We start from the raw sequence: 26,816 nt of genomic DNA on the forward strand, positions 1-26,816 counted from the left end.
TGGCCGCCAGAGGCGGCGCATGCGCAAATTGAGATTTCGGCAAATTTTCAGTTTGTCTGATTTTTCTCTTTATAGGTATGTTTTTGAGTAAAATATAAATTGTTCTTTTATTCTATAAACTACTGACAACATGTCTCCGAAGTTTCAAGCAATACACTTTGTATTTATTTTCTGAAAATGAGAATTGGTCAAAATAACAAAAAAATGCATTGCTTGCAGACCTCAAATAATGCAAAAAAACAAACAAGTTCATAATCATTTACAAACAACAATACTAATGATTTAACTCTGGAAAGTTCAGAAATCAATACTTTGTGGAATAACCATGATTTTTAATCACAGGTTTCATGCGTCTTGGCATGCTTTCCACCAGTCTTTCACAATACTTTTGGGTGACCTTATGCGACTCCTGGTACAAAAACTTAAGCAGTTCTTCTTTGTTTTGATGGCTTGTGGCTATCCATCTTCCTCTTGATTACATTCCAGAGGTTTTCAATTGGGTTCAGGTCTGGAGATTGGGCTGGCCATGACAGAGATTTGACCTAGCTGTGTGGCATGGCGCATTGTCCTGCTGGAAAAACCAGTCCTCAGAGTTGGGGAACATTGCCTGCGCAGAAGGAAATAAACAGTTTTTCCAGGATAACCTTGTATGCGGCTTGATTCATATGTCCTTCGCAAAGAACAACTTGCCCAATTCCAGCCTTGCTGAAGCATCCCCAGATCATCACCGAACCTCCACCAAATTTCACAGTGGCTGCAAGACACTGTGGCTCTATGCCTTTCCAGGTCTCCGTCTAACCATAAGAGGACCAGGTGTTGGCAAAGCCGAAAATTAGACTCATCAAGAAGCTTACCTTACTGCAGTCATCTATGATCCAATTCTTATGGTCTTTGGCCAACTCCAGCCTGGCTCTCCTTTGCTTCTCATTGATGAAAGGCTTTTTTCTAGCGTTACATGACTTGAGTCCTGCCTCTAGGAGCCTGTTACAAACTGTTCTTGCCGTGCACTTCACCCCAGCTGCCATTTGCCATTTTGTAGGTAACTTGATGTCATCCTGCGGTTGCTGAGTGACATTCGAATAAGATGACGGTCATCCCGGTCAGTGGAGAGTCATTTTTGCCCACTGCCAGTCTGTAGCTTTGTTGTCCCCAATGTCTAGCCACAATGAGTAAGAGAGATAGAACGGCACTAGAGCAATACAAAGTCCAATGGACAGGACTAGTAATGAGCAGCTGAGTGTCAGGCGTCACGAAAGCTAGGGGTCTTTGGTGCTCTGCATAGAAATGTCAAGCAACAGTCCAAGTGCATTCGGAAAGAGGAAAAATATGCGGCACTCACCCCAGAATAGCAGTGAAGATCGTGAACTTTATTGGAGAAGATGAAAGAAATACATCCGTCAGGACATGAGGTATACAGGAGGGTGCGGTATTGGAGTCCGTACTCCAATACCGCACCCTCCTGTATACCTCATGTCCTGACGGATGTATTTCTTTCATCTTCTCCAATAAAGTTCACGATCTTCACTGCTATTCTGGGGTGAGTGCCGCATATTTTTCCTTTGTCCCCAATGTCTGCTGCTTGACCTTGTTGTAATGGCCTGCCGTCTTACAAATTTTAAGGATGGAGGCAACATGACGCTCACTGTGTCCCTTTGCTAGTAAAGTCAGAATTGAGCCCTTCTTTTCCTCACTCAAGACTTTTCTTTTCAACTCCTTTGGCATGGGTAAAAGTTATTTTTCCATTCCTATTACTTTTGGGATATTACTAGCACTTGTTTTCCCATCCAGCTTGTCCTATTGCAAAATTATTGTGAACGCCACAGCAGTGTTTTTTATACTTTCCTTCATTAAATAAGATTTGGTTCAAGTGATCACCTAATCAGAAGCACATTGAGTAGAATGAGGTGTACTCTGGCATTCAACTGACACTGGAATGGAATGGCTGTCAGACATGTAGAGAAGCTGATTTTTTATGCAACTGTGCAGTGGTCTCTTAATTTTTGCCAGAGCTATATTTGGTAGAAACAAAACTCGTAGTGTTTGGAGGCGACAGAATGCTGAGTTGCATCGAAAGAACAACATACCTACTGTGAAGTATGGGGGTGGCAACATCATGCTTTGGGGCTGTTTCTCTGCAAAGGGACTAGGACGAGTGATCCGTGTACATGAAAGAATGAATGGAGCCATGTATCGTGAGTGCAAACCTCCTTCAATCAGCAAGGGCATTGAAGATGAAATGTGGATGGGTCTTTCTGCTTGATAATGATCCCAAGCACACAGCCAGGGCAATGGCTTTGTAAGAGGCATATGAAGGTCTTGGAGTGGCCTAGCCAGTCTCCAGATCTCAACCCCATAGAAAAACTTTGGAGGAAGTTGAAAGTATGTGTTGCCCAGTGACAGGCCCAAAGCATCACTGCTCTAGAGGAGAGCTGCATGGAGGAATGGGGCAACATACCACCAACAATGTGCACCAACCTTATGAAGACTTAAAGAAAGCTTTTGACCTCTGTCATTGCCAACAAAGAATATATAACAAAATATTGAGATGAACTTTTGTTAATGACCAAATACTTATTTTCCACCATAATTTGCAAAATAAATCATGCCAAATCAGAAAAGATGTTTTTCTGGATTTGTTTTCTCATTTTGACTCTCATAGTTGTTGTCTACCTATGATGTCAATTACAGGCCTCTCTCATCTTTTTAAGTGGGAAAACTTGCACAATTGGTGGCTAACTAAATACTTTTTTTCCCAGTGTACGTATTTACATTGGTTTTTGATTATTAAGTTACCTTATTTTGCCACGGTGATTTTGCCAGAATACAAGATTTATATGGTACAGAGCAATAGGATTTTTTCCTCACAGAGTACAAGGTTTCTCACTTCACCTTTTATTCTTTGGTTTTATAATTGTCTGTTGTGCAATTTATGTTTTTTAATAATTATCATGTGATTTGGATTAATAAAATTATTATATGATATTTGCCTTGTTTTTGTAGGAATAATTGTTAGAGGTATTCATATGCTGTTATTTAGCGTTTTTATTTTTTGATATTTCTTTTTTTAAATAGATTTTTCAGAAATGAAAGAGACTGAGTGCACTGATGCCCAACCACTCGTTCTGTCGGAGGATGAGTACGTGGGAGGGCCAGTGCACACGGTCAGTGTGCCAAAGCAGCACATCTCTGGGAATGAGGAAAAACAGGTACCAACTGCTGCGGCTTTCTGCAATGTGACGACCATCAAGGAGGAAAGGGGTCAGGACTGGGTGGAAGATGATGAGGTCCTCAACCACACTTGGATCTAAGTGCCTCATAGTGGCGTGTGCAGTTTGGAGAAAGAGGAAGTGTTTATAGATCTTGATCAGCACAGCAAAAGAGGCTGCAGTCTGGAAAAGCACACCGGCCTGCCCATGGCCAGTACGTTGTCTGCTACTGTCCCCCGTGCCAAGGAAATGGGCCCCCAAAAGCCAGCTCAAAGGAGCTACCTTGCGTGGGACTTCTTCATCCAATGTAGTGAAGACAAGCGGCAGGTCATTTGCAAGCTGTGCCATCAGAGCCTCAAGCGTGGCGTAAATACTCTAAACCTGAGCACAACTTGCATGACCAGGCATCTCAAATCCAAGCAAAGGTGCAGTGGAGTACACATCTTAAAGAGTATAACAAATCTGAGCCTCCACCTGTTCCCTCTTTTCCTGCATTCTTGGCCTCTTCCTCTCGACCACATTCAAAAGGGCCACCTGCCTCCCTGCAAAGAGAGGATGTGACCGTAATATCACCAGCGGTGTCACCAATCATGTCTACACCGTCCCATGAAAGTTTTCAACTCTCCATCCCCCAAACCCTCGAGAGAAAGAGGAAATTCCACCCTAACCACCCACAAGCCATGTGCCTAAATGTCAGCATTTCTAAATTACTGGCCTGTGAAATGCTGCCATTCCGACTGGTGGAGACGGACAGTTTAAAAAAACTGATGTCGGTGGCTGTCCCACAGTACATTGTTCCCAGCCACCACTACTTTGCAAGGCAGGCCATCCCTGCCCTGCACACACACATTTCTGACCAGATAAGATGTGCACTGCGCAACACCATCACTAGCAAGATCCATGTTACAACAGATACGTGGACTAGTAAGCATGGGCAGGGACGTTACATCTCCCTAACTGCCCACTGGGTCAATGTAGTGGTGGCTGGAACAGAGAATGAAGGCGTTCCAGCCAATACCCTACCACCACCGAAGATTGCTGGACGTTTATTGGTACATGTTACCTCCTCTTCCCCATTCTCTGCTTCCTCCACCACCTCTTCATTTAACCATAATGAGCCCTGTACCACCAATTTCAGCACAGCCAGGGGGAAACGACAGAAGGCAGTTCTTAAACTTCTCTGTTTGGGGGACAGGTCTCACACCATGCAGGAGCTGTGGACAGGGATCAAACAGTAGATAGATGAGTGGTTGGTGCCCGTGAACCTCAAGCCTGGCCTGGTGGTTTGCGATAATGGGCAAAATCTGGTAGCAGCTCTGGGCCTAGCTGGTTTGACTCACATCCCTTGCCTGGTGCATGTGTTAAACTTGGTGGTGCAGAGCTTCCTGAAGAACTATCCAAATATGTCTGATTTGCTCGCGAAAGTCTGTGCAGTGAGTGCGCACTTTCGGCGCTCTCACCCTGCTGCTGCTCACCTGTCTGCGCTGCAGCGTCACTTTGGCCTTCCAGCTCACCGCCTTATATGTGACGTACCAGCAAGGTGGAATTCCACCTTGCATATGTTGGAGAGACTATGCGAGCAGCAGCGGGCAATAGTGGAGTTTCAGCTGCAGGCAAACATGAGTCGCTCTGTGGAACCACCAGAAATGAGTGAGCCTCAATGCGGGACATGTGTGCCATGTTGCGCTGCTTTGAATATTCCACCAACATGGCCAGCGCTGATGATGCCATATTCAGCGTAACTATCCCACTTCTATGTCTGCTTGAAAAAACCCTTCAGGTGATGGTGTATGAGGTTGTGGCTCAAAAGGAAGAGGAGCAGGAGGACCAAGCAACATTTACACCTTTATCAGACCCGTCATCCACACAGGGCTCAGATGGTGGGTTCCTGTATCCACAGCGGTCTGGTATGCATGGTTTCAACCAAGGGACAGTTTTGGAGGATGAGAAGGACATTGAGGAACCATGTTTTCAGCAGGATGGCACTCCAAGCTGCTCACAGGAATCACTCGAACATGGCTGGGGGGATACAGAGGACCCAGATCATACACCTCTCACCAAAGACAGCTTGTCGATGACTGTGGGCAGCCTGACACACATAAGCCAATACATGCTGCTGTGCCTATGCAATGACTGCCGAGTTGCCCATATTATTACAAGTTCTGATTATTGGATTGCCACCCTACTGGATCACTGCTACAAGGACAATGTACCATCTTTACTTCCATCCTTGGACCGGGATATCAAAATGCGTCAATACAAGGACACCCTGGTAGAGAAACTACTAATGGCATTCCCACCTGACAGCGGGTGCTCAATGGAAGAACAAGGAGGAGGAAGAAGTTGCCAACACAGCGGGGGCATCGCCAGCACCTCAGAAGGCAGGGTTAGCATAGCCAAAATGTGGGAACAATTCCTCCGCACGCCACAACATCCGGCACCTCTATCTGATACAGTCAATATCAGCAGGAAACAGCGTTTCCACAACATGGTAGAAGATTACCTGTCCACACATCTCCACGTTATAACTGATGGGTGTGCCCCATTTAACTTTTGGGTCTCCAAATTGGACACATGGCCTGAGCTTTCACTTTATGCCTTGGAGGTACTGGCCTGCCCTGCAGCAAGTGCAATGCCTGAACATGTGTTTAGCGGATGCCTGTCCACAGCCAACGTGGGCAAGCTCACATTCATTAAAATGAAACAGGCATGGATCACAAAGGACTTGTCCTTACCAGTGGTTGACTAGACAACTAAACCAGGTGCACCCAGCCATGGTTAAACTACAGTTGTGGCCAAAAGTATTGACACCTCTGCAATTCTGTCAGATAATACTCAGTTTCTTCCTGAAAATGATTGCAAACACAAATTCTTTGGTATTATTATCTTCATTTAATTTGTCTTACATGAAAAAAACACAAAAAGAATTGTCCTAAAGCCAAATTGGATATAATTCCACACCAAACATAAAAAAAGGGGGTTGACAAAAATATTGGCACTGTTCAAAAAATCATGTGATGCTTCTCTAATTTGTGTAATTAACAGCACCTGTAACTTACCTGTGGCACCTAACAGGTGTTGGCAATAACTAATTCACACTTGCAGCCAGTTGACATGGATTAAAGTTGACTCAACCTCTGTTCTGTGTCCTTGTGTGTACCACATTGAGCATGGAGAAAATAAAGAAAAATAACTGTCTGAGGACTTGAGAAACCAAATTGTGAGGAAGCATGAGCAATCTCAAGAGTACAAGTCCATCTCCAAACACCTGAATGTTCATCAAGAAGTTTAAAGCCCATGGCACTGTGGCTAACCTCCCTAGGTGTGGACGGAAAGGAAAAATTGACAAGAGATTTCAATGCAAGATTGTGCGGATGTTGGATAAAGAACCTCGACTAACATCCAAACGAGTTCAAGCTGCCTTGCAGTCCAAGGGTACAACAGTGTCAGCCCGTACTATCTGTCGGCGTCTGAATGAAAAGGGACTGTATGGTAGGAGACCCAGGAAGACCCCACTTCTTACCCCGAGACATAAAAAAGCCAGGCTGGAGTTTGCCAAAACTTACCTGAAAAAGGCTAAAATGTTTTGGAAGAATGTTCTCTGGTCAGATGAGACAAAAGTAGAGCTTTGTGGGCAAAGGCATCAACATAGAGTTTACAGGAGAAAAAAAGAGGCATTCAAAGAAAAGAACACCGTCCCTACAGTCAAACATGGCGGAGGTTCCCTGATGTTTTGGGGTTGCTTTACTGCCTCTGGCACTGGACTGCTTGACCGTGTGCATGGCATTATGAAATTTGAAGACTACCAACAAATTTTGCAGCATAATGTAAGGCCCTGTGTGAGAAAGCTGGGTCTCCCTCAGAGGTCATGAGTCTTCCAGCAGGACAATGACCCAAAACACACTTCAAAAAGCACTAGAAAATGGTTTGAGAGAAAGCACTGGTGACTTCTAAGGTGGCCAGCAATGAGCCCAGAAGTGAATCCCATAGAACCCCTGTGGAGAGATCTAAAAATGACAGTTTGGAGAAGGCACCCTTCAAATATCAGGGACCTGGACCTGGAGCAGTTTGCCAAAGAAGAATGGTCTAAAATTCCAGCAGAGCATTGTAAGAAACTCATTGATGGTTACCGGAAGTGGTTGGTCGCAGTTATTTTGGCTAAAGGTTGTGCAACCATTTTTTGAGTTTTGTGTGAAATGATCAATGTTCTGCTTTTTGCTTCATTCTGTTTTGTGTTTTTTCATTTAAAACAAATTAAATGAAGATAATAATAACAAAGAATTTGTGATTGCAATCATTTTCAGGAAGAAACTGAGTATTATCTGTCAGAATTGCAGGAGTGTCAATACTTTTGGCCACAACTGTGTGTATATATATGTGTGTATATATATTTATATATGTATATATATATATATATATATACACACACAATTATTACTAAAAGTAAAGGTGAAAAACAGATACAGTAAACATGGACATGTTTTCGATTCCTGTACATCATGTACAATACAGTGGGCGCATTATTTCATTATTATGAGGATTGGTAAATGGAGTGAATAAAAATGGTGAAATTATTTTTAACAAATAGGTTTTTAAAATGGTAAAAAACATTCAGAACTTCGCTTTCCATTTAAAAAATGGACCAATGATGGGACCCAGTTACACCCCATAATAATGAAAGGGGCTTCCATTTACATCATTTGGTTAATATTTTTTGGACATTAAAGGTAATCTGTCACCAGGTTTATACGATGCAATGTGATGATATTGGAGCAGAGATCCTGATACAGCAAAGTGTTAAGGTACCGTCACACTGAGCGACGCTGCAGCGATACCGACAACGATCCGGATCGCTGCAGCGTCGCTGGAGAGCTATCACACAGACAGCTCTCCAGCGACCAACGATGCCGGTAACCAGGGTAAACATCGGGTCAGGGGCGGACACAGACAGCTTGGGGCCCCTGTGCAGGAAATGTGCCTGGGCCCCCCCCCCCTCCTATTAAGGCAGCAAAGCTAAGGGACTGTGCTATACATAAGTGAGTACACTTTATACTAAGGGACTGTGTTATACATAATAATCGATAATAATGTCTTCCTCCACCTCCCCCTGTTCTTAAACCCATTATAAAACCCCCACATCCCATTATTGCCCTCTCCCCCACCGCCATGATTTCCCTCTTCACAACCTACATTATTGCTTTCTCCCCCACCACCCCATATCATTGCCCATTCCACCACCTCCATCATTGCCTCCTCCCCACCACCCCATCATTGTCCTTTCCACTGCCACCATCATTTCCTCCTGCCCCACCACCCCTATCATTGCCCTCTCCATCAACCCAATCATTGCCTTCTGCCCCGTCACCCCCATCATTGCCCTCTCATCCACCTACACACACACACATACAGCACCATTCACCTCTCTGCACACACAGACACCTCACCTCTGCTCGCACGGTATCCTGAAGCCGCACCATCGCCGGCAGCTTCCTGTCTCACACAGCCACAGCGCTGAATGATGATGTCATTTAGCCGCTGCTGTGTGGCAGGAAGCAGGATGGATCCATTCCCTTCAGCACCGCTCCACTGCCTTTTTCTCTTGCAGGCAGCAGAGCTGCAATCCCATTATGGCAATCTGGCCAGGGGCCCCCCAAAGCCGGATAAACTGGCCAGTTTGCCCTCATTATTAGCCACCCTGCAGGCAGGGCCGATTTTAGGCAAAGTGGGGCCCTAGGCAAAGTTTAAAATGGGGCCTCAAATCCTAACATATCGCACATCACACAGAAGCATTTCTGTTGTATTTACAAGCGCTGAGTTCAGGCCACTAAAGGAGTGTGATCGACAATACTGAAGTCATTCAACGCTTGTTTCCCGGCCTCTTTCCACCGTCTGAGAAAGAATGATGGGGACAGAACGGCGCAGCCTCATAGTATACAGCACTGCCCGCGTAGTATACAGCACTGCCCTCATAGTATACAGCGCAGCCTCATAGTATACAGCGCAGACTCATAATATACAGCGCAGACTCATAATATACAGCGCAGCCTCATGGTATACAGCGCAGCCTCATGGTATACAGCGCACACAGCCTCATTGTATACAGCACACACAGCCTCATGGTATACAGCGCGCAGCCTCATGGTATACAGCGCGCAGCTTCATGGTATACAGCGCGCAGCCTCATGGTATACAGCACGCAGCCTCATAGTATACAGCGCCCAGCCTCATGGTATACAGCACCCAGCCTCATGGTATACAGCGCCCAGCCTCATGGTATACAGCGCCCAGCCTCATGGTATACAGCGCCCAGCCTCATGGTATACAGCGCCCAGCCTCATGGTATACAACGCCCAGCCTCATGGTATACAGCGCCCAGCCTCATGGTATACAGCCCCCAGCCTCATGGTATACAGCACCCAGCCTCATGGTATACAGCAGGGGTCCCCAACTCCAGTCCTCAAGGCCCACCAACAGGTCATGTTTTCAGGATTTCCTTAGTCTTGCCCAGGTAATAATTGCATCACCTGTGCAATGCAAAGGAAATCCTGAAAACATGACCTGTTGGTGGGCCTTGAGGACTGGAGTTGGGGACCCCTGGTATACAGTACCCAGCCTCATGGTATACAGCACAGCTCCCCCACCCCCCCAGAATGGCCCCACAGTCCATTACTCACTGTTATAGAGTAAAAAAAAAAACAAACAACACATTCCTCACCTCACCTCCTGCCCGCACTACTTCCACTTCCTGCTCCTGTCGGCACACAGTGAGTGCGCGGCAGTGTCTGTCAGAGCAGGCAGAGTGGGGAATGATGGGAGAGGGAGCGTCAGGTGACGTTCTCTTCTCCATCATTCATTGCTTTGAACTCTACCGGCAGACGCCGGTATAGTTCAACGCTGCGGGGGAGTCGGCGCTGGCGGCAGGCGCGCCCCCGTGCCTCACAGGGATCCCATAGCAGCTGCGTGATGTGCCGCTAGCTGGTGGCCCCTGGGGGAGCAAGGACCTAGGCAGCTGCCTGCCCCTAATGCCTGCAGGGGCCCCCTGGAGCCTCCGGGCCCCTGTGCAGCCGCACAGGTTGAACAGGCGGTATGTCCGCCCATGCATCGGGTTACTAAGCGCAGGGCTGCACTTAGTAACCCGATGTTTACCCTGGTTACCAGCGTTAAAGTAAAAAAAAAACCAAACACTTCATACTTACCTTCCGCTGTCTGTCCCTCGGCACTCTGCTTCTCTGCCCTGTGTAAGCCCAGCGGCCGGAAAGCAGAGCGATGACGTCACCGCTCTGCTTTCCGGCCGCTGGGCTTACACAGGGCAGAGAAGCAGAGCGCCGAGGGACAGACAGCGGAAGGTAAGTATGAAGTGTTTTTTTTTTTTTTACTTTAACGCTGGTAACCAGGGTAAACATCGGGTTACTAAGCGCGGCCCTGCGCTTAGTAACCCGATGTTTACCCTGGTTACCAGTGAAAACATCGCTGAATCGGCATCACACACACCGATTCAGCGATGTCAGCAGGAAGTCCAGCGACGAAACAAAGTGCTGGACTTTCTGCAGTGACAAACGACATCACAGCAGGATTCTGATCGCTGCTGTGTGTCAAACTGAACGATATCGCTAGCCAGGACGCTGCAACGTCACGGATCGCTAGCGATATCGTTCAGTGTGACGGTACCTTTACTTACTGGGATGTATTTTGCTGTTTCAATACAATCAGTGTTTTATCAGTAGGAGATTGTTACTACAGGACAACTGGCCTCATGGGTCCAGCCAGACATCATTTTCTTTACTTCACAGAAATTCACAGTGTATTCACAGTTGGTGAGGGAGGGGTAGGAAGATGAATAGATATTATATTTGTCTGGTAGTGTGTGGAGGGGTTATGCTTAACAACTTTAGAAAGTGGAGAAATGAGGGCTGAGCTTTTGCCCTGCTATTGCATGTGATAAGCGCTGGGGAAATGACTTTGGAGCAAAAAATCGAAACTATGGAAAAGGTAAAAAAAAGCTCATTGCAAAAATAAAAAGCCAAAACTCCAGATAATTCCAACTTTATTAACTACAGAAAATGGTTACCATTTCTTTGTACACAGAGGTGTTTATAGCCTTCAAATTGGTGATCTATGAAAAAAACAGGTACTAACAATAGTTGCTGGCAGAGGACCATTACAGAAAAAAAGAAAGTATAACGGACTTCTCCTTTATTATATGATCTTCTTGCAACCATTAAAATATACAAAACCCTATACTTGTTCCAAAACCACAGCATATTTGTACACGACTATACGGCTCCTCCCATGTACTCTAGTCTGTGTGAAATTGCATGTAACTGTCAGGGAGGGTATGACACGGACACCACCTAATAGCATTAACTTACAAGCCTCTTTACAACACTCCACTGAACATGTTACTAGTAAACTAGGCTATGTAGAAGACGGCTTCAACAGTCATGAAGGATTGAAGCACACAACTTAGTGGCTATAATAATTATGTATTACTCTCATTTTGTTTTCCAGTTTTAGTCAGGTGATAATTGAATTACAAGTTATATGGAAATGTTATAAAAAATTTAGTAATATAACTATTAAGATTTTTTCACAGCAGTGTGACTAAAATATGACAAAATCAGTTTTATCTTTGGCAGATGACTGTACCCGGAGCTCAGATGGACATCTGATATTTTCAGAGTCTACAGGAGAAAATGGTATCGCACCAGATGCAAGTGAAGAGCATGGCATTATCCCAATTATACCAGCCGTTCTCAGAAGAAACCTATTACTTGATTCTTCTCAACAGGTCTTTTCTTCTGCTTCTTCAAAGATTTATACGCAGAATAAAAGTCACCGAAAGAATGTTGAACAACAAATAGATCGCATACGGGAGAAACGATTTTTGTGTGCAGAATGTGGGGAATTGTTTTCAAAGAAATTATATCTTGTTAAACATCAAAGAATTCACGCTGGGGAGAAGCCATTTTCATGTTCCGAATGTGGGAGATTTTTTACTCGGAAAACAAATCTGGTTATACATCAGAGGATTCACACAGAAGTGAAGCCATATTCATGTTCGGAATGCAGGAAAAGTTATAGCGAGAAATCCAAACTTGTTACACATCAGAAGATTCACATGGGAGAAAAGCTATTTTCATGTCCAGAATGTGGGAAAAGTTTTAATCGGAAAACAAATCTTGTTAGACATAAGAAAACTCACACAGGGGAGAAGCTATTTTCTTGTTCAGAATGTGGGAAATGCTTTAATTGTAAATCATATCTTGTTTCACATCAGAAAACTCACACAGGGGAGAGACCTTTTTCATGTTCAAAGTGTGGAAAATGTTTTAATCGGAAAGCAAATCTTGTTACACATCAGAGACTTCACACAGGTGTCAAGCCATATTTATGTTCAGAATGTGGGAAAAGTTATATCGAGAAATCCAAACTTATTACACATCAAAGAATTCACACTGGGGAAAAGCCATTTTTATGTTCGGAATGTGGGAAATACTTTATTTGGAAATCAAGTCTTGTTAAACATCAGAGAGTTCACACAGAGAAGTAGCATTTTTTTTCTTTAAATCATTTTATTGACAATATATAAAAAAATATAAGTTTTTTTCAAGTAACAACAAACGTCTAGAAGAGAAAAGAAAAACAATTTAGAGCACTGGATGACTACTTTAAAATGTATACATTTACCAATGAATATTTGATATTGAAACGCAATTATCTCAAATATACATGTGAAGTATGTATGTGAACTCTTTAAAATTTATATAGCATATCTGCAGCTTAAATAGGTTAAACACAAAATTTCCCTAGATAATGGAATAGGTAAAGGGTCACATAACCTCTAACCACAATGTAAATACGAACTCCCAGAGCAGACTGATTAGAGCACAAAGGGGACAAAGTGCGTTTTAGACCAAGTATATACATTTTATTAGAAAAAAAATAAATATTTTTAAAAACACTGCAGAGCATCACTAACTAAGGGGGCACACAAAGGGGGTCCATATAATAAAGTTCCGTCTAGAAAAACATATGTAACAATATTATGACAGCACAGGAAAGCAAGTTATATTGCAAAAAAAAAAAAAAAAAAAAAAACCTGGTTAAACGCATAAGTGAATCAAGTCAGCCACCCCGTTATCTTACTTGAGGGGAATTAGTCTTTTTTGGAAGGCTTGGGTATAAGACCTGCACAGCTTAAATAGGTTGTCCGCTGTTGCTTTTTTTCAGTCTTATTTTAATCAGATCATGGAAATATGCTGCTATACTTGATTAAGACAGTTGACATCCAATCAAAGCCCAAATAGTCTGATTTGTTCAATAAGATGGCTTATTAGTTAGACAATTCGGAGGGCTTCATAGCAATTGTCCAAACTGAGTACAACCCCTCTCTAAAAAGAAAAAATTGTCATGATGTGTAATCACGGAATAACATGCCTCCCTCCCTACTAATGAAGACAGGAAGAGGAAAATAGATTGCAACTTGCATGCAAAAATGGTGCCCATAGTTAAACCCCTTAATGTCTACACTCACTGCAATTCCCCTTTCATGGTGCCCATATACTATGATGCCTCACAATGTTACACCCAATTAGACTCTTCCAAAGATGTCCGTAACACAGTGACATCCTCACAGTGAATTCCCACACTTTTTGCCCCTACAGAATTCTCCATATCAACAATATGATGCTCACAATAGTCCAGTATTATAGCCCTATAATACAGTATCAGGTCACCACAGTGTTCCCTTATAGAGTAAGAAGCTTCAACATATTACCGCAATACAGTATGAGACAGTCACTATGCCCCCAAAACTATATGATGCCCCAACAGTATTCCATAAGAGTATGGTTTCTCACCTCCCAACGCAAAACCGTGCATTGTCATAATAAAAGAAACCTCACGTAGCCCCGTTCACATGATATGATATTTAAGTCTGAGCTGTGTGAGGACTGAGGTTCCCCTCACCTGGCATCATCTAGAGCAGTATTCCCCAAGTTCGGTCCTCAAGAGCCACCAACAGGTCATGTTTTCATGGTTTCCTTAGTATTGCCCAGGAGAAAATTGCATCCCTAGATAGGCAACAATTCCATCACCTGGCCCATACAAAGGAAATCCTGAAAACACGACCTGTTGGTGGTTCTTGAGGACTGGAGTTGGGGAACACTGATCTAGAGACATTATTGCACTTGCTGGTGTGGAACTCAGACACACATGATGAATGGTGGCTCAATTAGCTGAGGGCTCCCTACTCCACCAGCATAGACAACTCTATATTTGTCCGAGGATGTCGAAACTGTTGAAATTGGAATTGCTGTCAGGAGGCAGGACTGTTCAGCTCCAGGTTCTAAAAGGACATAGGCTCCACAGCGGTCTCTACTGGATAAGAATTCAGAGTAAAATTATTTTCTTGGGAACTGTCCCGATTACGTTTAACCCCTTTTACAATGGAGTCCATTTTCATTTTCTATGTTTACGTTTTTATTTCCCTTCTTCCCAGAGCTATAACTCTTTTGTTTTATTCTCCACATAGTCATATGATGGCTTGTTTTTTTGCTGAATGAGTTGTACTTTTGAATGACAGCATTTACACAAAGTGTACTGGAAAATGGAAAGCAAAAATCCAACTGGGGAGAACTTGTGAAAAAAATGCAATTTTGACACAGATTTTTGGGAATTATTTTTATGGTGTTACTTTTTGTCAAAATTACCTCGCAGTATAATTCTGCTCATCTGTATGATTATGGAGATACCAAACTTGTCCAATTTTTTTTATCATCTTAGTGTTTTTAATGTTTTACTATTTTGAAAAACACTTTTTTTTACTTTTCACTGTACTTATTAGTCCCCTTAAGGGACTTGAAGTTGCAATCGTCTGATCACTTTTGCTATATACAGTGATGCCACAGCATCGCTACATATAGCAGAAAAGATGGCCTCCTTTGAAATTCAGCCAAAGGCAAAAAATGGCCTCCATAATAACAAGCACCTGGGTCTTCAGCAGATCCCTGACTGTCACAGCAACCCATCAGCGACATGCGATCATGTCACGGGTGTGCCGATGAGTGCGTAGAATGATGTGCTCCCATGCCGGCGCATATTAAATGTTGTCAAAGTTTAACAGCAGCACTTAACAGGTTAAGAATCACGGGTGGAGCCCTGCTTGTTAGGGTACCGTCACACAGTGCAATTTTCATCGCTACGACGGCACGATTCGTGACGTTCGAGCGATATAGTTACGAGATCGCAGTGTCTGACACGCTCCTGCGATCAGGGACCCCGCTGAGAATCGTACGTCGTAGCAGATCGTTTGAAACTTTCTTTCGTCGTCTAGTGTCCCGCTGTGGCGGCATGATTGCATGGTGTAACATATATCGTATACGATGTGCGCATAGTAACCAACGGCTTCTACATCGCACATACGTCATGAAATTATCGCTCCAGCGTCGTAGATTGCAAAGTGTGACAGCAGTCTACGACGCTGGAGCGATATTGTTACGACGCTGGAGCGTCACGGATCGTACCGTCGTAGCGATGAAAATTGCACTGTGTGACGGTACCCTTAGAGACAGGTTCTGGTTGTAATACACAGCCATCACCTTGATACAGGAAAGATATATATCTTTGTACCGTGTTAGCCAGTAGATGGAAAAATATTTAGAATTGAGAGTACTCAGTGGTTGATACCTTTTAATGGCTAACTGAAAAGATGGTAACAATTTGCAAGCTTTCGAGACTACTCAGGTCTCTTCATCAGGCATAGGCTAATACAAAATCTGAAGAATCACATATTTATACACAACACAGCACAGAAATAATGCCATAGACAAGACAGGTGACATGAAGCAGAACTACCATTATGTGAGTGATAAACAATTGTGTCCAAAATATTGGAACACTTCATAGATAAAGAGTGTGAATGTTTTATTGTCCTCTGATTGGGGTCCGGTTCTGTGTTGTGATGCCCCCACAAGGTTTGATGAGGAAATTCCTTAATTGATGCAGCCATCACCTGCCAGGTATGGGGTGGGCTCAACCTGTGAGCTGGCTCCATACGGTGAATGTCATGAAGGAGTTAAGTATTAACACTAAATTATCACTTCCTTTGCAGCAGCAGCAACCTTAAGGGTGTAGGAAGTAAATCAATTAGAGAAGGACCCAACTGTAGAGCTTTCAAAATTGACTGCCAAATGAAATCTCTTCTGTAGATCCTTCAGAAGGTCTTTTAGAGAAGTATCATGCGAGGCCAAGAAACGTACAGAAATACTTGAGAATAAGTTTCAGAAGAGTTGTTTCGCTAGAGAATAAGAACGTAGATGAAAGTTGACTCAAATTTAGCTAAAAAGCTTTTCTTTAAGTGTTCATTTCTCTTTTTATTATACATTTGTACAACAGACAGTTGCATGTAAACATTTGGGCACCCTTGGTCGAAATTACTGTTTTTGAACAGTTAAGCAAGCTGAAGATGAAATGATCTCTAAAAGGGCTAACGTTAAAGATGATACATTTACTTTGCATTTTAGGCAAAAAAAAATATTTTCATTTTTTACATTTTAAAAATTGCAAAAAGGAAAATGGGCTGATACAAAAGTTTGGGCACCCTTGGAGATTTGTGTGATCGCATAACTTTGAACAAAGGTTTCAGACTTTAATTAGCCTGTTAGGGTTATGGCTAGTTCAATATAATCTTTGGGAAAGGACAGGTTATGTAAATATCCCAGCTTTATAAATACTCAACCTTCTCTAACCTTGTGCCAAAAAAACAGCAGCCAGTGGTTCTTCTAAGCAGCTGCAATCTGAAAATGAATACGAAAGAGGCCAACAAAGCGGGAGAAGACTATAAAAAGATAGTAAAGCATTTTTAACTTTCCCTTTCTTCAGTTTGAAATGTAATTAAGAATTGATAGTTAACAGGAACAGTGGAGGGCAAGATAAGGTCTGGAAGACTAAACAAAATTTCAGTGAAAGCTGCTTATAAAGTTGCTAGAGAGACAGGTCAGAACTATACACAGATGGGTAAGGAATTGGCTTAATACAGGAAACAAAGAGTCATCATAAGTGGTATGTTGTCTAAATAGGATATAGTCAGCAGTGGGGTACTGCAGCGATCTGTACAAGGACCAATTCTTTTTAACCTATTTATTAATGACATAGTGGATAGGATTGAGAGTAAAGTGTCAGTCTTTGCTGATTACATCAAATTATGTAGGATATTAAAATCTGACACTACAATATTGCAAAATGATCTGGATAAGATGTCTGAATGGGCAAACACTTGGCAAATGAGGTTTAATGAAGATACATGTAGAGTAAGGCACCTGGAACGGCATAATCCTATTCCTGCATATGCATTAAATTGGAGCATACCTTTGACTATAGAAGAGGAGAAGGATTTAATCTGGTAGACTGGGACAATGTCCTCAGTAATAACAATACAGATAAAAAATGGGAAACGTTTAAGAACATTCTAAATAGGCACTGTAACAGATTTATACTTTGTGTGAATAAAAGGACAAGAAATAGGAAAAACCCAATGTGGCTAAACAAAGTAGTAAGAGGGGCAATTAACAGTAAAAAGAAAGCATTTAAACTACTAAAGCAGGATGGCACCGTTTAAGCTCTACAAAACTATAAGGAGAAAAATACTTTATCTAAAAAAATAATTTAAGCTGCCAAAAAGGAAACAGAGGAGCACATTGCTAAGGAGAGTAAAACTAACCCCAAACTGTTCTTCAACTATATCAATAGTAAAAGTATCAAAAGTGAAATGCCCCTTAAAAAATTATGAGGAAAGAATGGTTGTAGATGATGAGAAAAAAGCTAATATATTAAATACCTTCTTCTCCACGGTATTCACCAATCTAACCCAAGAAGAGGTGCGAAAGCGGTTAAATATGATTAAAATAGATAAATCTCCAGACCGGGATAGCATACACCCACGAGTACTAAGAGAACTAAGTAATGTAATAGATAAACCATTATTTCTTATTTTTAGGGACTCTATAGTGACAGGATCTGTTCCGCAGGACTGGCGCATAGCAAATGTGGTGCCAATATTCAAAAAGGGCTCTAAAAGTGAACCTGGAAATTATAGGCCAGTAAGTCTAACCTCTATTGTTGGTAAATTATTTGAAGGGTTTCTGAGGGATGTTATTCTGGATTATCTCAATGAAAATAACTTTAACTCCATATCAGCATGGGTTTATGAGGAATCGCTCCTGTCAAACCAATCTAATCAGTTTTTATGAAGAGGTAAGCTATAGACTGGACCAAGGTGAGTCATTGGACGTGGTATCACTGGTATAACTTGATTTTTCCAAAGCGTTTGATACCGTGCCACACAAGAGGTTGGTACACAAAATGAGAATGCTTGGTCTGGGGGAAAATGTGTGTAAATGGGTAATTAACTGGCTTAGTGATAGAAAGCAGAGGGTGGTAATAAATGGTATATTCTCTAACTGGGTCGCTGTGACCACTAAAGTACCACAGGGGTCAGTGTTGGGATAAATTCTCTTCAACATAATTATTAACAATCTGGTAGAAGGTTTACTCAGTAAAATATCGATATTTGCATACAAAACTATGTAAAGCAGTCAAAACAAGAGAAGATCGTATTCTTCTACAGATGGATCTGTGTTGTGAATTCTGTTGTCAAGCTCCCTCCTGTGGTCATGAGTGGTACTTCGGCTGGTTCTGTCCATGGGCTTCCTCTGGTGGTTGTGAGTGGAGCTGCGGCTTCTGAGTTTCCTCTACAGGTGACGAGGTTAAGGCCATGTTCACACGTTCCTGATTTCCCTGCTGTTTTTTCTGCACTAAAAACCGCAGCTCTTGGCAGAAAACGCAGGTCCTTTTTTTGGTGCGTTTTTTTATGCGTTTTTTAGTGCGTTATTTTTATGCAGTTTTCTATGCAGAGTCTGTGTGTTTTCTAGGAAGTTTTTTAGGGTTAAAATGGCTGAAAATACCCTAACCCTACCCCTAACCCTAACCCTAACCCTATTCTAACCTTAGTGGGAAAAAAAAAATTTCTCATTTACTATTTTTTTTTATTTTGATCACTGAGATAGATTATATCTTAGTGATCAAAATGCACTTTGGAACGAATCTGCCGGCCGGCAGATTCGGCGGGCGCACTGCGCATGCGCCCGCCATATTGCAAGATGGCGGCGCCCAGGGAGAAGACAGCCGGACGGACACCGGGAAGCCGGGTAAGTATAAGGGGGGGAGATGAGGGCACGGGGGGGGGGGCGTCGGAGCACGGGGGGGTGGCATCGGAGCATGGGAGGGTGGGATTGGGGCACGGGGGGCAGCCAGACTGCAGCGGTTCTGCACCACAAACCGCAGAAAACCCGCAGATATTTTTTTCATCTGCGGGTTTTACTGTGGGTTTGACCTCACAATGGAGGTCTATGGGTGCAGAACCGCTGCAGTTCCGCAAAAAGAAGTGACATGGTACTTCTTTTTTACCGCGGCTATTCAGCGCGGCTTTTTTCGCGATTTTCCGCAATGTGGGCACAGCAGTTCCTGTTTTCCATAGGGTACATTGTAATGTACCCTGCATGGAAAACAGCTGCGGACCCGCAGCGGGAAAATCGCGGCGGTTCCGCATTAAAAAAAGGATGGTATGAACATGGCCTAATTCGTTAGCTGGCTGCTCTATTTAACTCCACTTAGATCATTGCTCCATGCCACCTGTCAATGTTCCAGTATTGGTCTAGCTCTCTCCTGGATCGTTCTTGTGACCTGTCTTCCCAGCTGAAGCTAAGTTACTGCTTGTTTTTCTCTGGTTTGCTATTTTTCTGTCCAGCTTGCTATTTTGTTTTTTGTCTTGCTTGCTGGAAGCTCTGGGATGCAGAGGGAGCGCCTCCGCACCGTGAGTCGATGCGGAGGGTCTTTTTGCGCCCTCTGCGTGGTCTTTTTGTAGGTTTTTGTGCTGACCGCAAAGTTACCTTTCCTATCCTCTGTCTGTTCAGTAAGTCGGGCCTCACTGTGCTAAATCTATTTCATCTCTGTGCTTGTAATTTTCATCTTTACTCACAGTCATTATATGTGGGGGGCTGCCTTTTCCTTTGGGGAATTTCTCTGAGGCAAGGTAGGCTTTATTTTTCTATCTCTAGGGCTAGCTAGTTTCTTAGGCTGTGTTGAGTTGCATAGGGAGCGTTAGGAGCAATCCACGGCTATTTCTAGTGTGTGTGATAGGATTAGGGATTGCGGTCAGCAGAGTTCCCACGTCTCAGAGCTCGTCCTATATTTTTAGTAACTATTAGGTCATTCCGTGTGCTCTTACCCACTAGGTCCATTATTGTCCTTACCACCAGGTCATAACAGATCTGGATAAGTTGGAAACTTGGGCCGAGAGGTGGCAGATGTGGTTTAACAATGATAAATGTATGGTTATGCACATGGGAACAAGGAATCAATATCACCATTACACACCGAATAGGAAACCACTGGGTAAATTCAACATGGAGAACGACTTAGGGATCCTAGTTAATCATAAACTTACCTGGAGCAGCCAGTGCCAGGCAGTGGCTGCCAAGGCAAACAGGACCATGGGGTGCATTAAAAGAGGTCTGGATACACATGATGAGAGCATTATACTGTCTCTGTACAAATCCCTGGTTAGACCTCACATGGAGTACTGTGTACAGTTTTGGGCACCGGTGCTCAGGAAGGATATAATGGAACTAGAACAAAATTAATAAAGGGGATGGGGGAACTACAATACCCAGAGAGATTAGCAAAATTAGGATTATTTAGTCTAGAAAAAAGACGACTGAGGGGAGGTCTGATAACCATGTATAAGTATATAAGGGGACAATACAAATATCTCTCCAAGGATCTGTTTATACCAAGGAAGGTGATGGTCACAAGGGGGCATTCTCTGCGTCTGGAAGAGAGGTTTTTCCACCAACATAGAAGAGGATTCTTTACTGTTAAGGCAGTGAGAATCTGGAATTCCTTGCCTGAGGAGGTGGCGATGGCGAACTCGGTCAAGGGGTTCGAGAGAGGCCTGGATGTCTTCCCAGAGCATAACAATATTGTATCTTACAGTTATTAGGTTCTTTGGAAGGACGTAGATCTGAGGATATACAGTGCCCTGTGAAAGTGTTCGGCCCCTTTGAACTTTTCAACCTTTTCCCACTTATCATGCTTCAAACATAAAGATACCAAATGTAAATTTTTGGTGACGAATGAACAAGTGGAACACAATTTTGAAGTTGAGTGAAATGTATTGGTTATTTTAAAATTTTGTGGAAATTATTTTTCGGCCCCTTTAACTTAATACTTTATTGCGCCACCTTTTGCTGCGATTACAGCTGCAAGTCGCTTGAGGTATGTCTATCAGTTTTGTACATCAAGAGACTGAAATTCTTGCCCATTCTTCCTTGGCAAACAGCTCGAGCTCAGGTTTGATGGAGATCGTTGGTGAACAGCAGTTTTCAGCTCTTTCCACAGATTCTCGATTGGATTGAGGTCTGGACTTTCACTTGGCCATTCTAACACCTGGATACGTTTATTTGTGAACCATTCCATTGTAGATTTTGCTTTATGTTTGGGATCATTGTCTTGTTGGAAGACAAATCTCCATCCCAGTCTAAGGTCTTTTGCAGACTCCAACAGGTTTTCTTCAAGAATGGTCCTGTATTTGGTTCCATCCATCTTCTCATCAATTTTAACCATCTTCCCTGTCCCTGCTAAAGAAAAGCAGGCCCAAACCATGATGCTGCAACCACCATGTCTGACAGTGGGGATGGTGTTTAGGGTGATGAGCTGTGTTGCCTTTACGCCAAACATATCGTTTGGCATTGTTGCCAAAAAGTTCGATTTTGGCTTCATCTGACCAGAACACCTTCTTCCACATGTTTGGTGTGTCTCCCAGGTGGCTTGTTGCAAACTTTAAACAACACTTTTTATGGATATCTTTGAGAAATGGCTTTCTTCTTGCCACTCTTCCATAAAGGCCAGATTTGTGCAGTGTACGACTGATTGTTGTCCTATGGACAGACTGTCCCACCGCAGCTGTAGATCTCTGCAGTTCATCCAGAGTGATCATGGGCCTCTTAGCTGCATCTCTGATCAGTGTTCTCCTTGTTTGAGATGAAAGTTTAGAGGGATGGCCGGGTCTTGGTAGATTTGCAGTGGTATAATACTCCTTCCATTTCAATATGATCGCTTGCACAGTGCTCATTGGGATGTTTATAGTTTTGGAAATCATTTTGTATCCAAATCCAGCTTTATTCTTCTCCACAACAGTATCACGGACCTGCCTGTTGTGTTCCTTAGTCTTCATGATTCTCTCTGTGCTTCAAACATAACCTTGAGACTATCACAGAGCAGGTGCAATCATACAGAGACTTGATTACACACAGGTGGATTATATTTATCATCATTAGGCATTTAGAACAACATTGGATCATTCAGAGATCCACAATGAACTGCAAGAGTGAGTTTACTGCACTGAAAGTAAAGGGGCTGAATAGTATTGCACGCCCCACTTATCAGTTTTTGAATTTCCACAAAAATTTAAAATAACCAATAAATTTCATTTAACTTCACAATTGTCTTCCACTTGTTGTTGATTCTTCACCAAAAATTTACATTTGGTATCTTTATATTTGAAGCATGATATATGGGAAAATGTTGAAAAGTTCCAGGGAGCTGAATACTTTCGCAAAGCACTGTAACCATTTTGTATGTAGTGTTTTGTCTAGTGTGCCCTTAAGTTGATTAATTATAAAATGTAATCTTGGGCTACTCATTTATCTCAGTCCATTAATCAAGACGTCTGTGTTCTCAGCTGAACTTTCCATGCTAAGAGGGCTGGTTTCTGTCCTGACATAATCCGGTTAATTGACCGCATTTATAACTAATGAGGAACTGGTGGCAGTCCTACCATGATGACCCAGCGCTATTTCACTGGTGCTAGTGAAAGGGGCCTCTCAGGGTTGTGAGTGAGTGTGCTGCCATGTCAGCGACTGCTTGGGCCATATTGTTTCCCCATGCCTTCCTTGGCCCATGTGGACCACGGGTGTCTGTAGAACTATGCCACGCTGACCTTACATGTCACCAGGGGGTGCGGAATGTCACGTTGGTGCAAGTGAGAAGACTGTAAAATGTGATCCCTCCGACGTAATAGTGACATCAGGTGGGTTGGAAAGATGCAGGTTTGTCACATATGGTGGCAGCACAGTGGGATTGAAGTAATAGTGTGTGAGTGTGGGACTCATACTCCCAGACACTAATGACTACCAGCAGTAGTTTTTTCCCGCTGGGATCTTAAGATCAGCTCTGCACTAGAAAGTCCAGGTGCAAATACTGTAAGATGTGTGGTTGCATCAGGTTGCAGCTCTGTTTCAGTGACCAAAGATTGCAAGGATGGCCAGTGGCACCAGAGCCAGGGAGTTGGCCAATGCTACAGTGGGGAGGAGGTGGAAGACAATGTTGCTCAAGCAGAAGGGGAGTCCAGCCCAGGTTCCTCAAGGAGCCAGTTGCCGGCTGTTAGTCCCTCAGTGGGTCGCTGACCACCTGCCTGTCCCCCCAGCCATGCAGGATTTGAATACCCTCCTGCAAGCTGCCTTAGCAAGACTTGAGGCAGGAGACAATTCCTCCTATGAGACCCTCATGACAGCAGCCGAATGTCAAAAGGCAGCAACAGAACTTTGTGAGGAAGCCAAGCACGAGCAACAGTCGCAAGTCCCCTGAGATCCGGGTCCCGATACCTCTGTATATATTATTGCACTTTATGTATGAATAGGTTTTCCTGATTATACAACCAATACAGGATGAGATTTCTACCTACACCATACCACAGGGATCGTATAGTTCAGTAGTCTAAGTCCCACTGACCCAGTGTGTAATCTGATATACTTTAAATTCTGTGGGATGTTTGTATTCTTTTATACTCCTTATCATCAATATGTATGAACTACCTAATACACTGCCCATTTGGGTTCTGCAAGTCCTTTAGCAATTTTATGTATTAGGCCAGTGTCACACATACCTTTTGTATAATAAAGATGTTATTTTTCCACTACAATATTGGACTTTTTGAACGTCTTGTCTTCTCCCTTTCTCCGTACACACATGGCTCTGCTCCGTACACCTCTTACACACATCGGTGGAGTCTGCTCAGCGGAGACGTCGGTCCCGGCGTCTGGCTCAGGCTAATACTGGACGACTGGTTACTACTGCCCTTCCAGGCTCTGTTCTTGTAGCCAGCAATGTTCAGCAGCGAGCAGGTATTTCTGGGACTAAGTCCAGATTTTCCCTTTCTGAGCATGCCCACGGGATGACCTCCCATTGGAGGTCGGGGGTTACATGCTTAGATACTGCAGCTAATCCCATTGGTCCTCTAGGAAGGTCCTAAAGGTGTTCTTCTGTGGCAGACTCCCATTGGTCCTTCTCGGAAGGTCTTGTACTTGCTGCAGCTATAAAAGGTTTGCATGACCGCCCGGCCATGCGCTAATATACAATTGTTATCGTGTGTGTTGATGAGTGCAAGTCGTTCCTTAAAAAACCCATCTCTTGTGTATGACTGTTCGCGTAAGGTGTATGGCTGCAATCTAGCGCCCGGCTGAACTCACAGCTTTAACGCACGAAACAGCGTCTAACTGCTGTGACCGCCAGTGCAACGCCATGCGCTATTAGAGCGCTTACCTTACCCAAGTCTGGGTGGTTAGTGGCGTCCGCTAGTGTGGCACAGCATGCACTTCTGTGCATATTAGTTACCTCTGATACCCCAATTGTGGTGTCGATCGCAAGAGGTCTACACTAACTCTAATCCTGTGTCCTGGGATAGAGTTCTGTGGTTCCTTGCTTGCGCTCTATGTGCGGTACCGTGGGTTAACTTCATAAAAGGTGAAGTTAACCCATGTGTGTATCATTGTACCGCCATATAGTCCATCATTACTTAGCGCCAGGGTCTGGCTAGTAATGAAGGACAAACAGCAATCTTTGCAGTACGTACAGCAGCTGGAGGGTAGGTTGGCGGCTCTTGAGCGCACAACCTCAGCTGTGGATGTAACCGCAGTTGCTGTTCAGGCTGCTAGCGTGGCAGCAGTAACCTTGTCCACTGCCACCCCTGTTCCGACTCTATCTCGCCTCCCGCTGCCAGAAAAATTTTCTGGTGATAGTAAATCTTGTAGGGGTTTTGTGAGTCACTGCTCTATTCATCTCGAACTTCTGGCCGCACGTTTCCCCACAGAGCGAGCTAAGGTGAGATTTATTGTGTCTCTCTTGTCGGACAGGGCGTTGAAGTGTGCTACGCCGCTGTGGGAGCGTGGTGATCATGTGGTGCAGAATGCTCCGTTGTTTCTGAGCACTCTGAAACAGGTCTTTTTAGGACCTCATGTGACCCATGATATGGCGCTCCAACTGTTGGCATTAACTCAGGGCTCGTCCTTGGTCAGCCATTTTGCCGTCCACTTTCGCACACTAGCATCTGAGCTGGAGTGGTCGGATAAAGCCCTTATTCCGATATTTTGGAGGGGGCTGGCTGACCACGTGAAGAATGCTCTGGCCACTAGGGAGATTCCAGCCACACTGGAGGAGTTAATAGCAGTGTCCACTCGTATTCACCTCTGTTTTCACGAGCGGAGGTTAGAGCGAGCCCAGTGTAGGCAGAGGTTTCGGCTGGCTGCTACCTTCGCCAAACCTTTGGAATCTCCAGTCGAGGCCCCTGAGTCCCATGAGCCTATGGTGGTGTCACGAGCGGGATCTAAGTCCCGGACCACTCGTGCACTCCAGATTTGTCATGTTTGCCAGCAGTCAGGACATCTTGCCACCAGATGTCCCCAGCGGTCGAGGAAACGTCAGCGTCTAGTGGTAGAAGGTGGAGGTACACTAGACACGCCGACGTTTGCCTCCAAATTGTCCTATAAGGGGACAATTGCTATAGGCTCATTTTCCCACTCGGTAGAGCTCTGCGTGGATTCTGGGGTGGAGGGCAATTTTATGTCATCTGCCTTCGCCCAACGTCACGCAATTCCCCTGGTAATGTTAGCTCAACCAGTGACCGTACAAGTGGTGAATGGGTCGACACTGCCCTCACAGATAACACACCAGACCATCCCTTTCACTCTGTCCATGTCGCCATCTCATCAGGAGATTATATCTCTGCTTGTCATTCCTGAGGGCATTGACGAGGTCCTGTTGAGGATGCCTTGGCTACGGTACCACTCTCCTCATATTGAGTGGTCCACAGGCAGAATTTTGGGATGGGGTGAATCTTGTGGGCGTAGATGTCAGAGGGAATGTGTTCAGGTTGCTACTACTGAGGTACCCGCAGATCTATCCTCTCTCCCCAAGCAATATTGACCCTATGCAGACGTGTTCTCCAAAAGAGCTGCGGAGACCCTTCCGCCTCACCACCCCTATGACTGTCCTATTGACCTCTTGCCTGGTGCTGAGCCTCCCCGGGGTCGAGTCTATCCGTTATCTCTCCCGGAGACGGAGGCAATGTCACAGTACATCAAGGAAAATTTGGCAAGAGGATTCATTAGGAAGTCAGTGTCACCTGCAGGGCCTGGGTTCTTCTTCATGCAGAAGAAGAATGGGGAACTACATCCATGCATAGATTACAGGGGTCTTAACGCCATCACTGTTAAGAAT

The 26,816-nt window shown here is 44.0% G+C and overlaps 1 protein-coding gene across 1 annotated transcript in view; it reads left to right on the top strand.

The window, feature by feature from the left end:
• Positions 1-12,947, top strand: part of LOC138664073 (zinc finger protein 773-like) — a 44,533-nt gene extending 31,586 nt beyond the window's left edge. Inside the window, exon 7 of the mRNA XM_069750500.1 lies at positions 11,843-12,947. Within this exon, the coding sequence (XP_069606601.1) occupies positions 11,843-12,756 (914 nt within the window). The 3' untranslated portion in view covers positions 12,757-12,947. The remainder of the gene's footprint in view (positions 1-11,842) is intronic.
• The last annotated feature ends 13,869 nt before the right edge of the window (positions 12,948-26,816 follow it).

Source organism: Ranitomeya imitator, chromosome 2 (assembly GCF_032444005.1).
Source record: "Ranitomeya imitator isolate aRanImi1 chromosome 2, aRanImi1.pri, whole genome shotgun sequence".
NCBI classification, from domain to species: domain Eukaryota; kingdom Metazoa; phylum Chordata; class Amphibia; order Anura; family Dendrobatidae; genus Ranitomeya; species Ranitomeya imitator.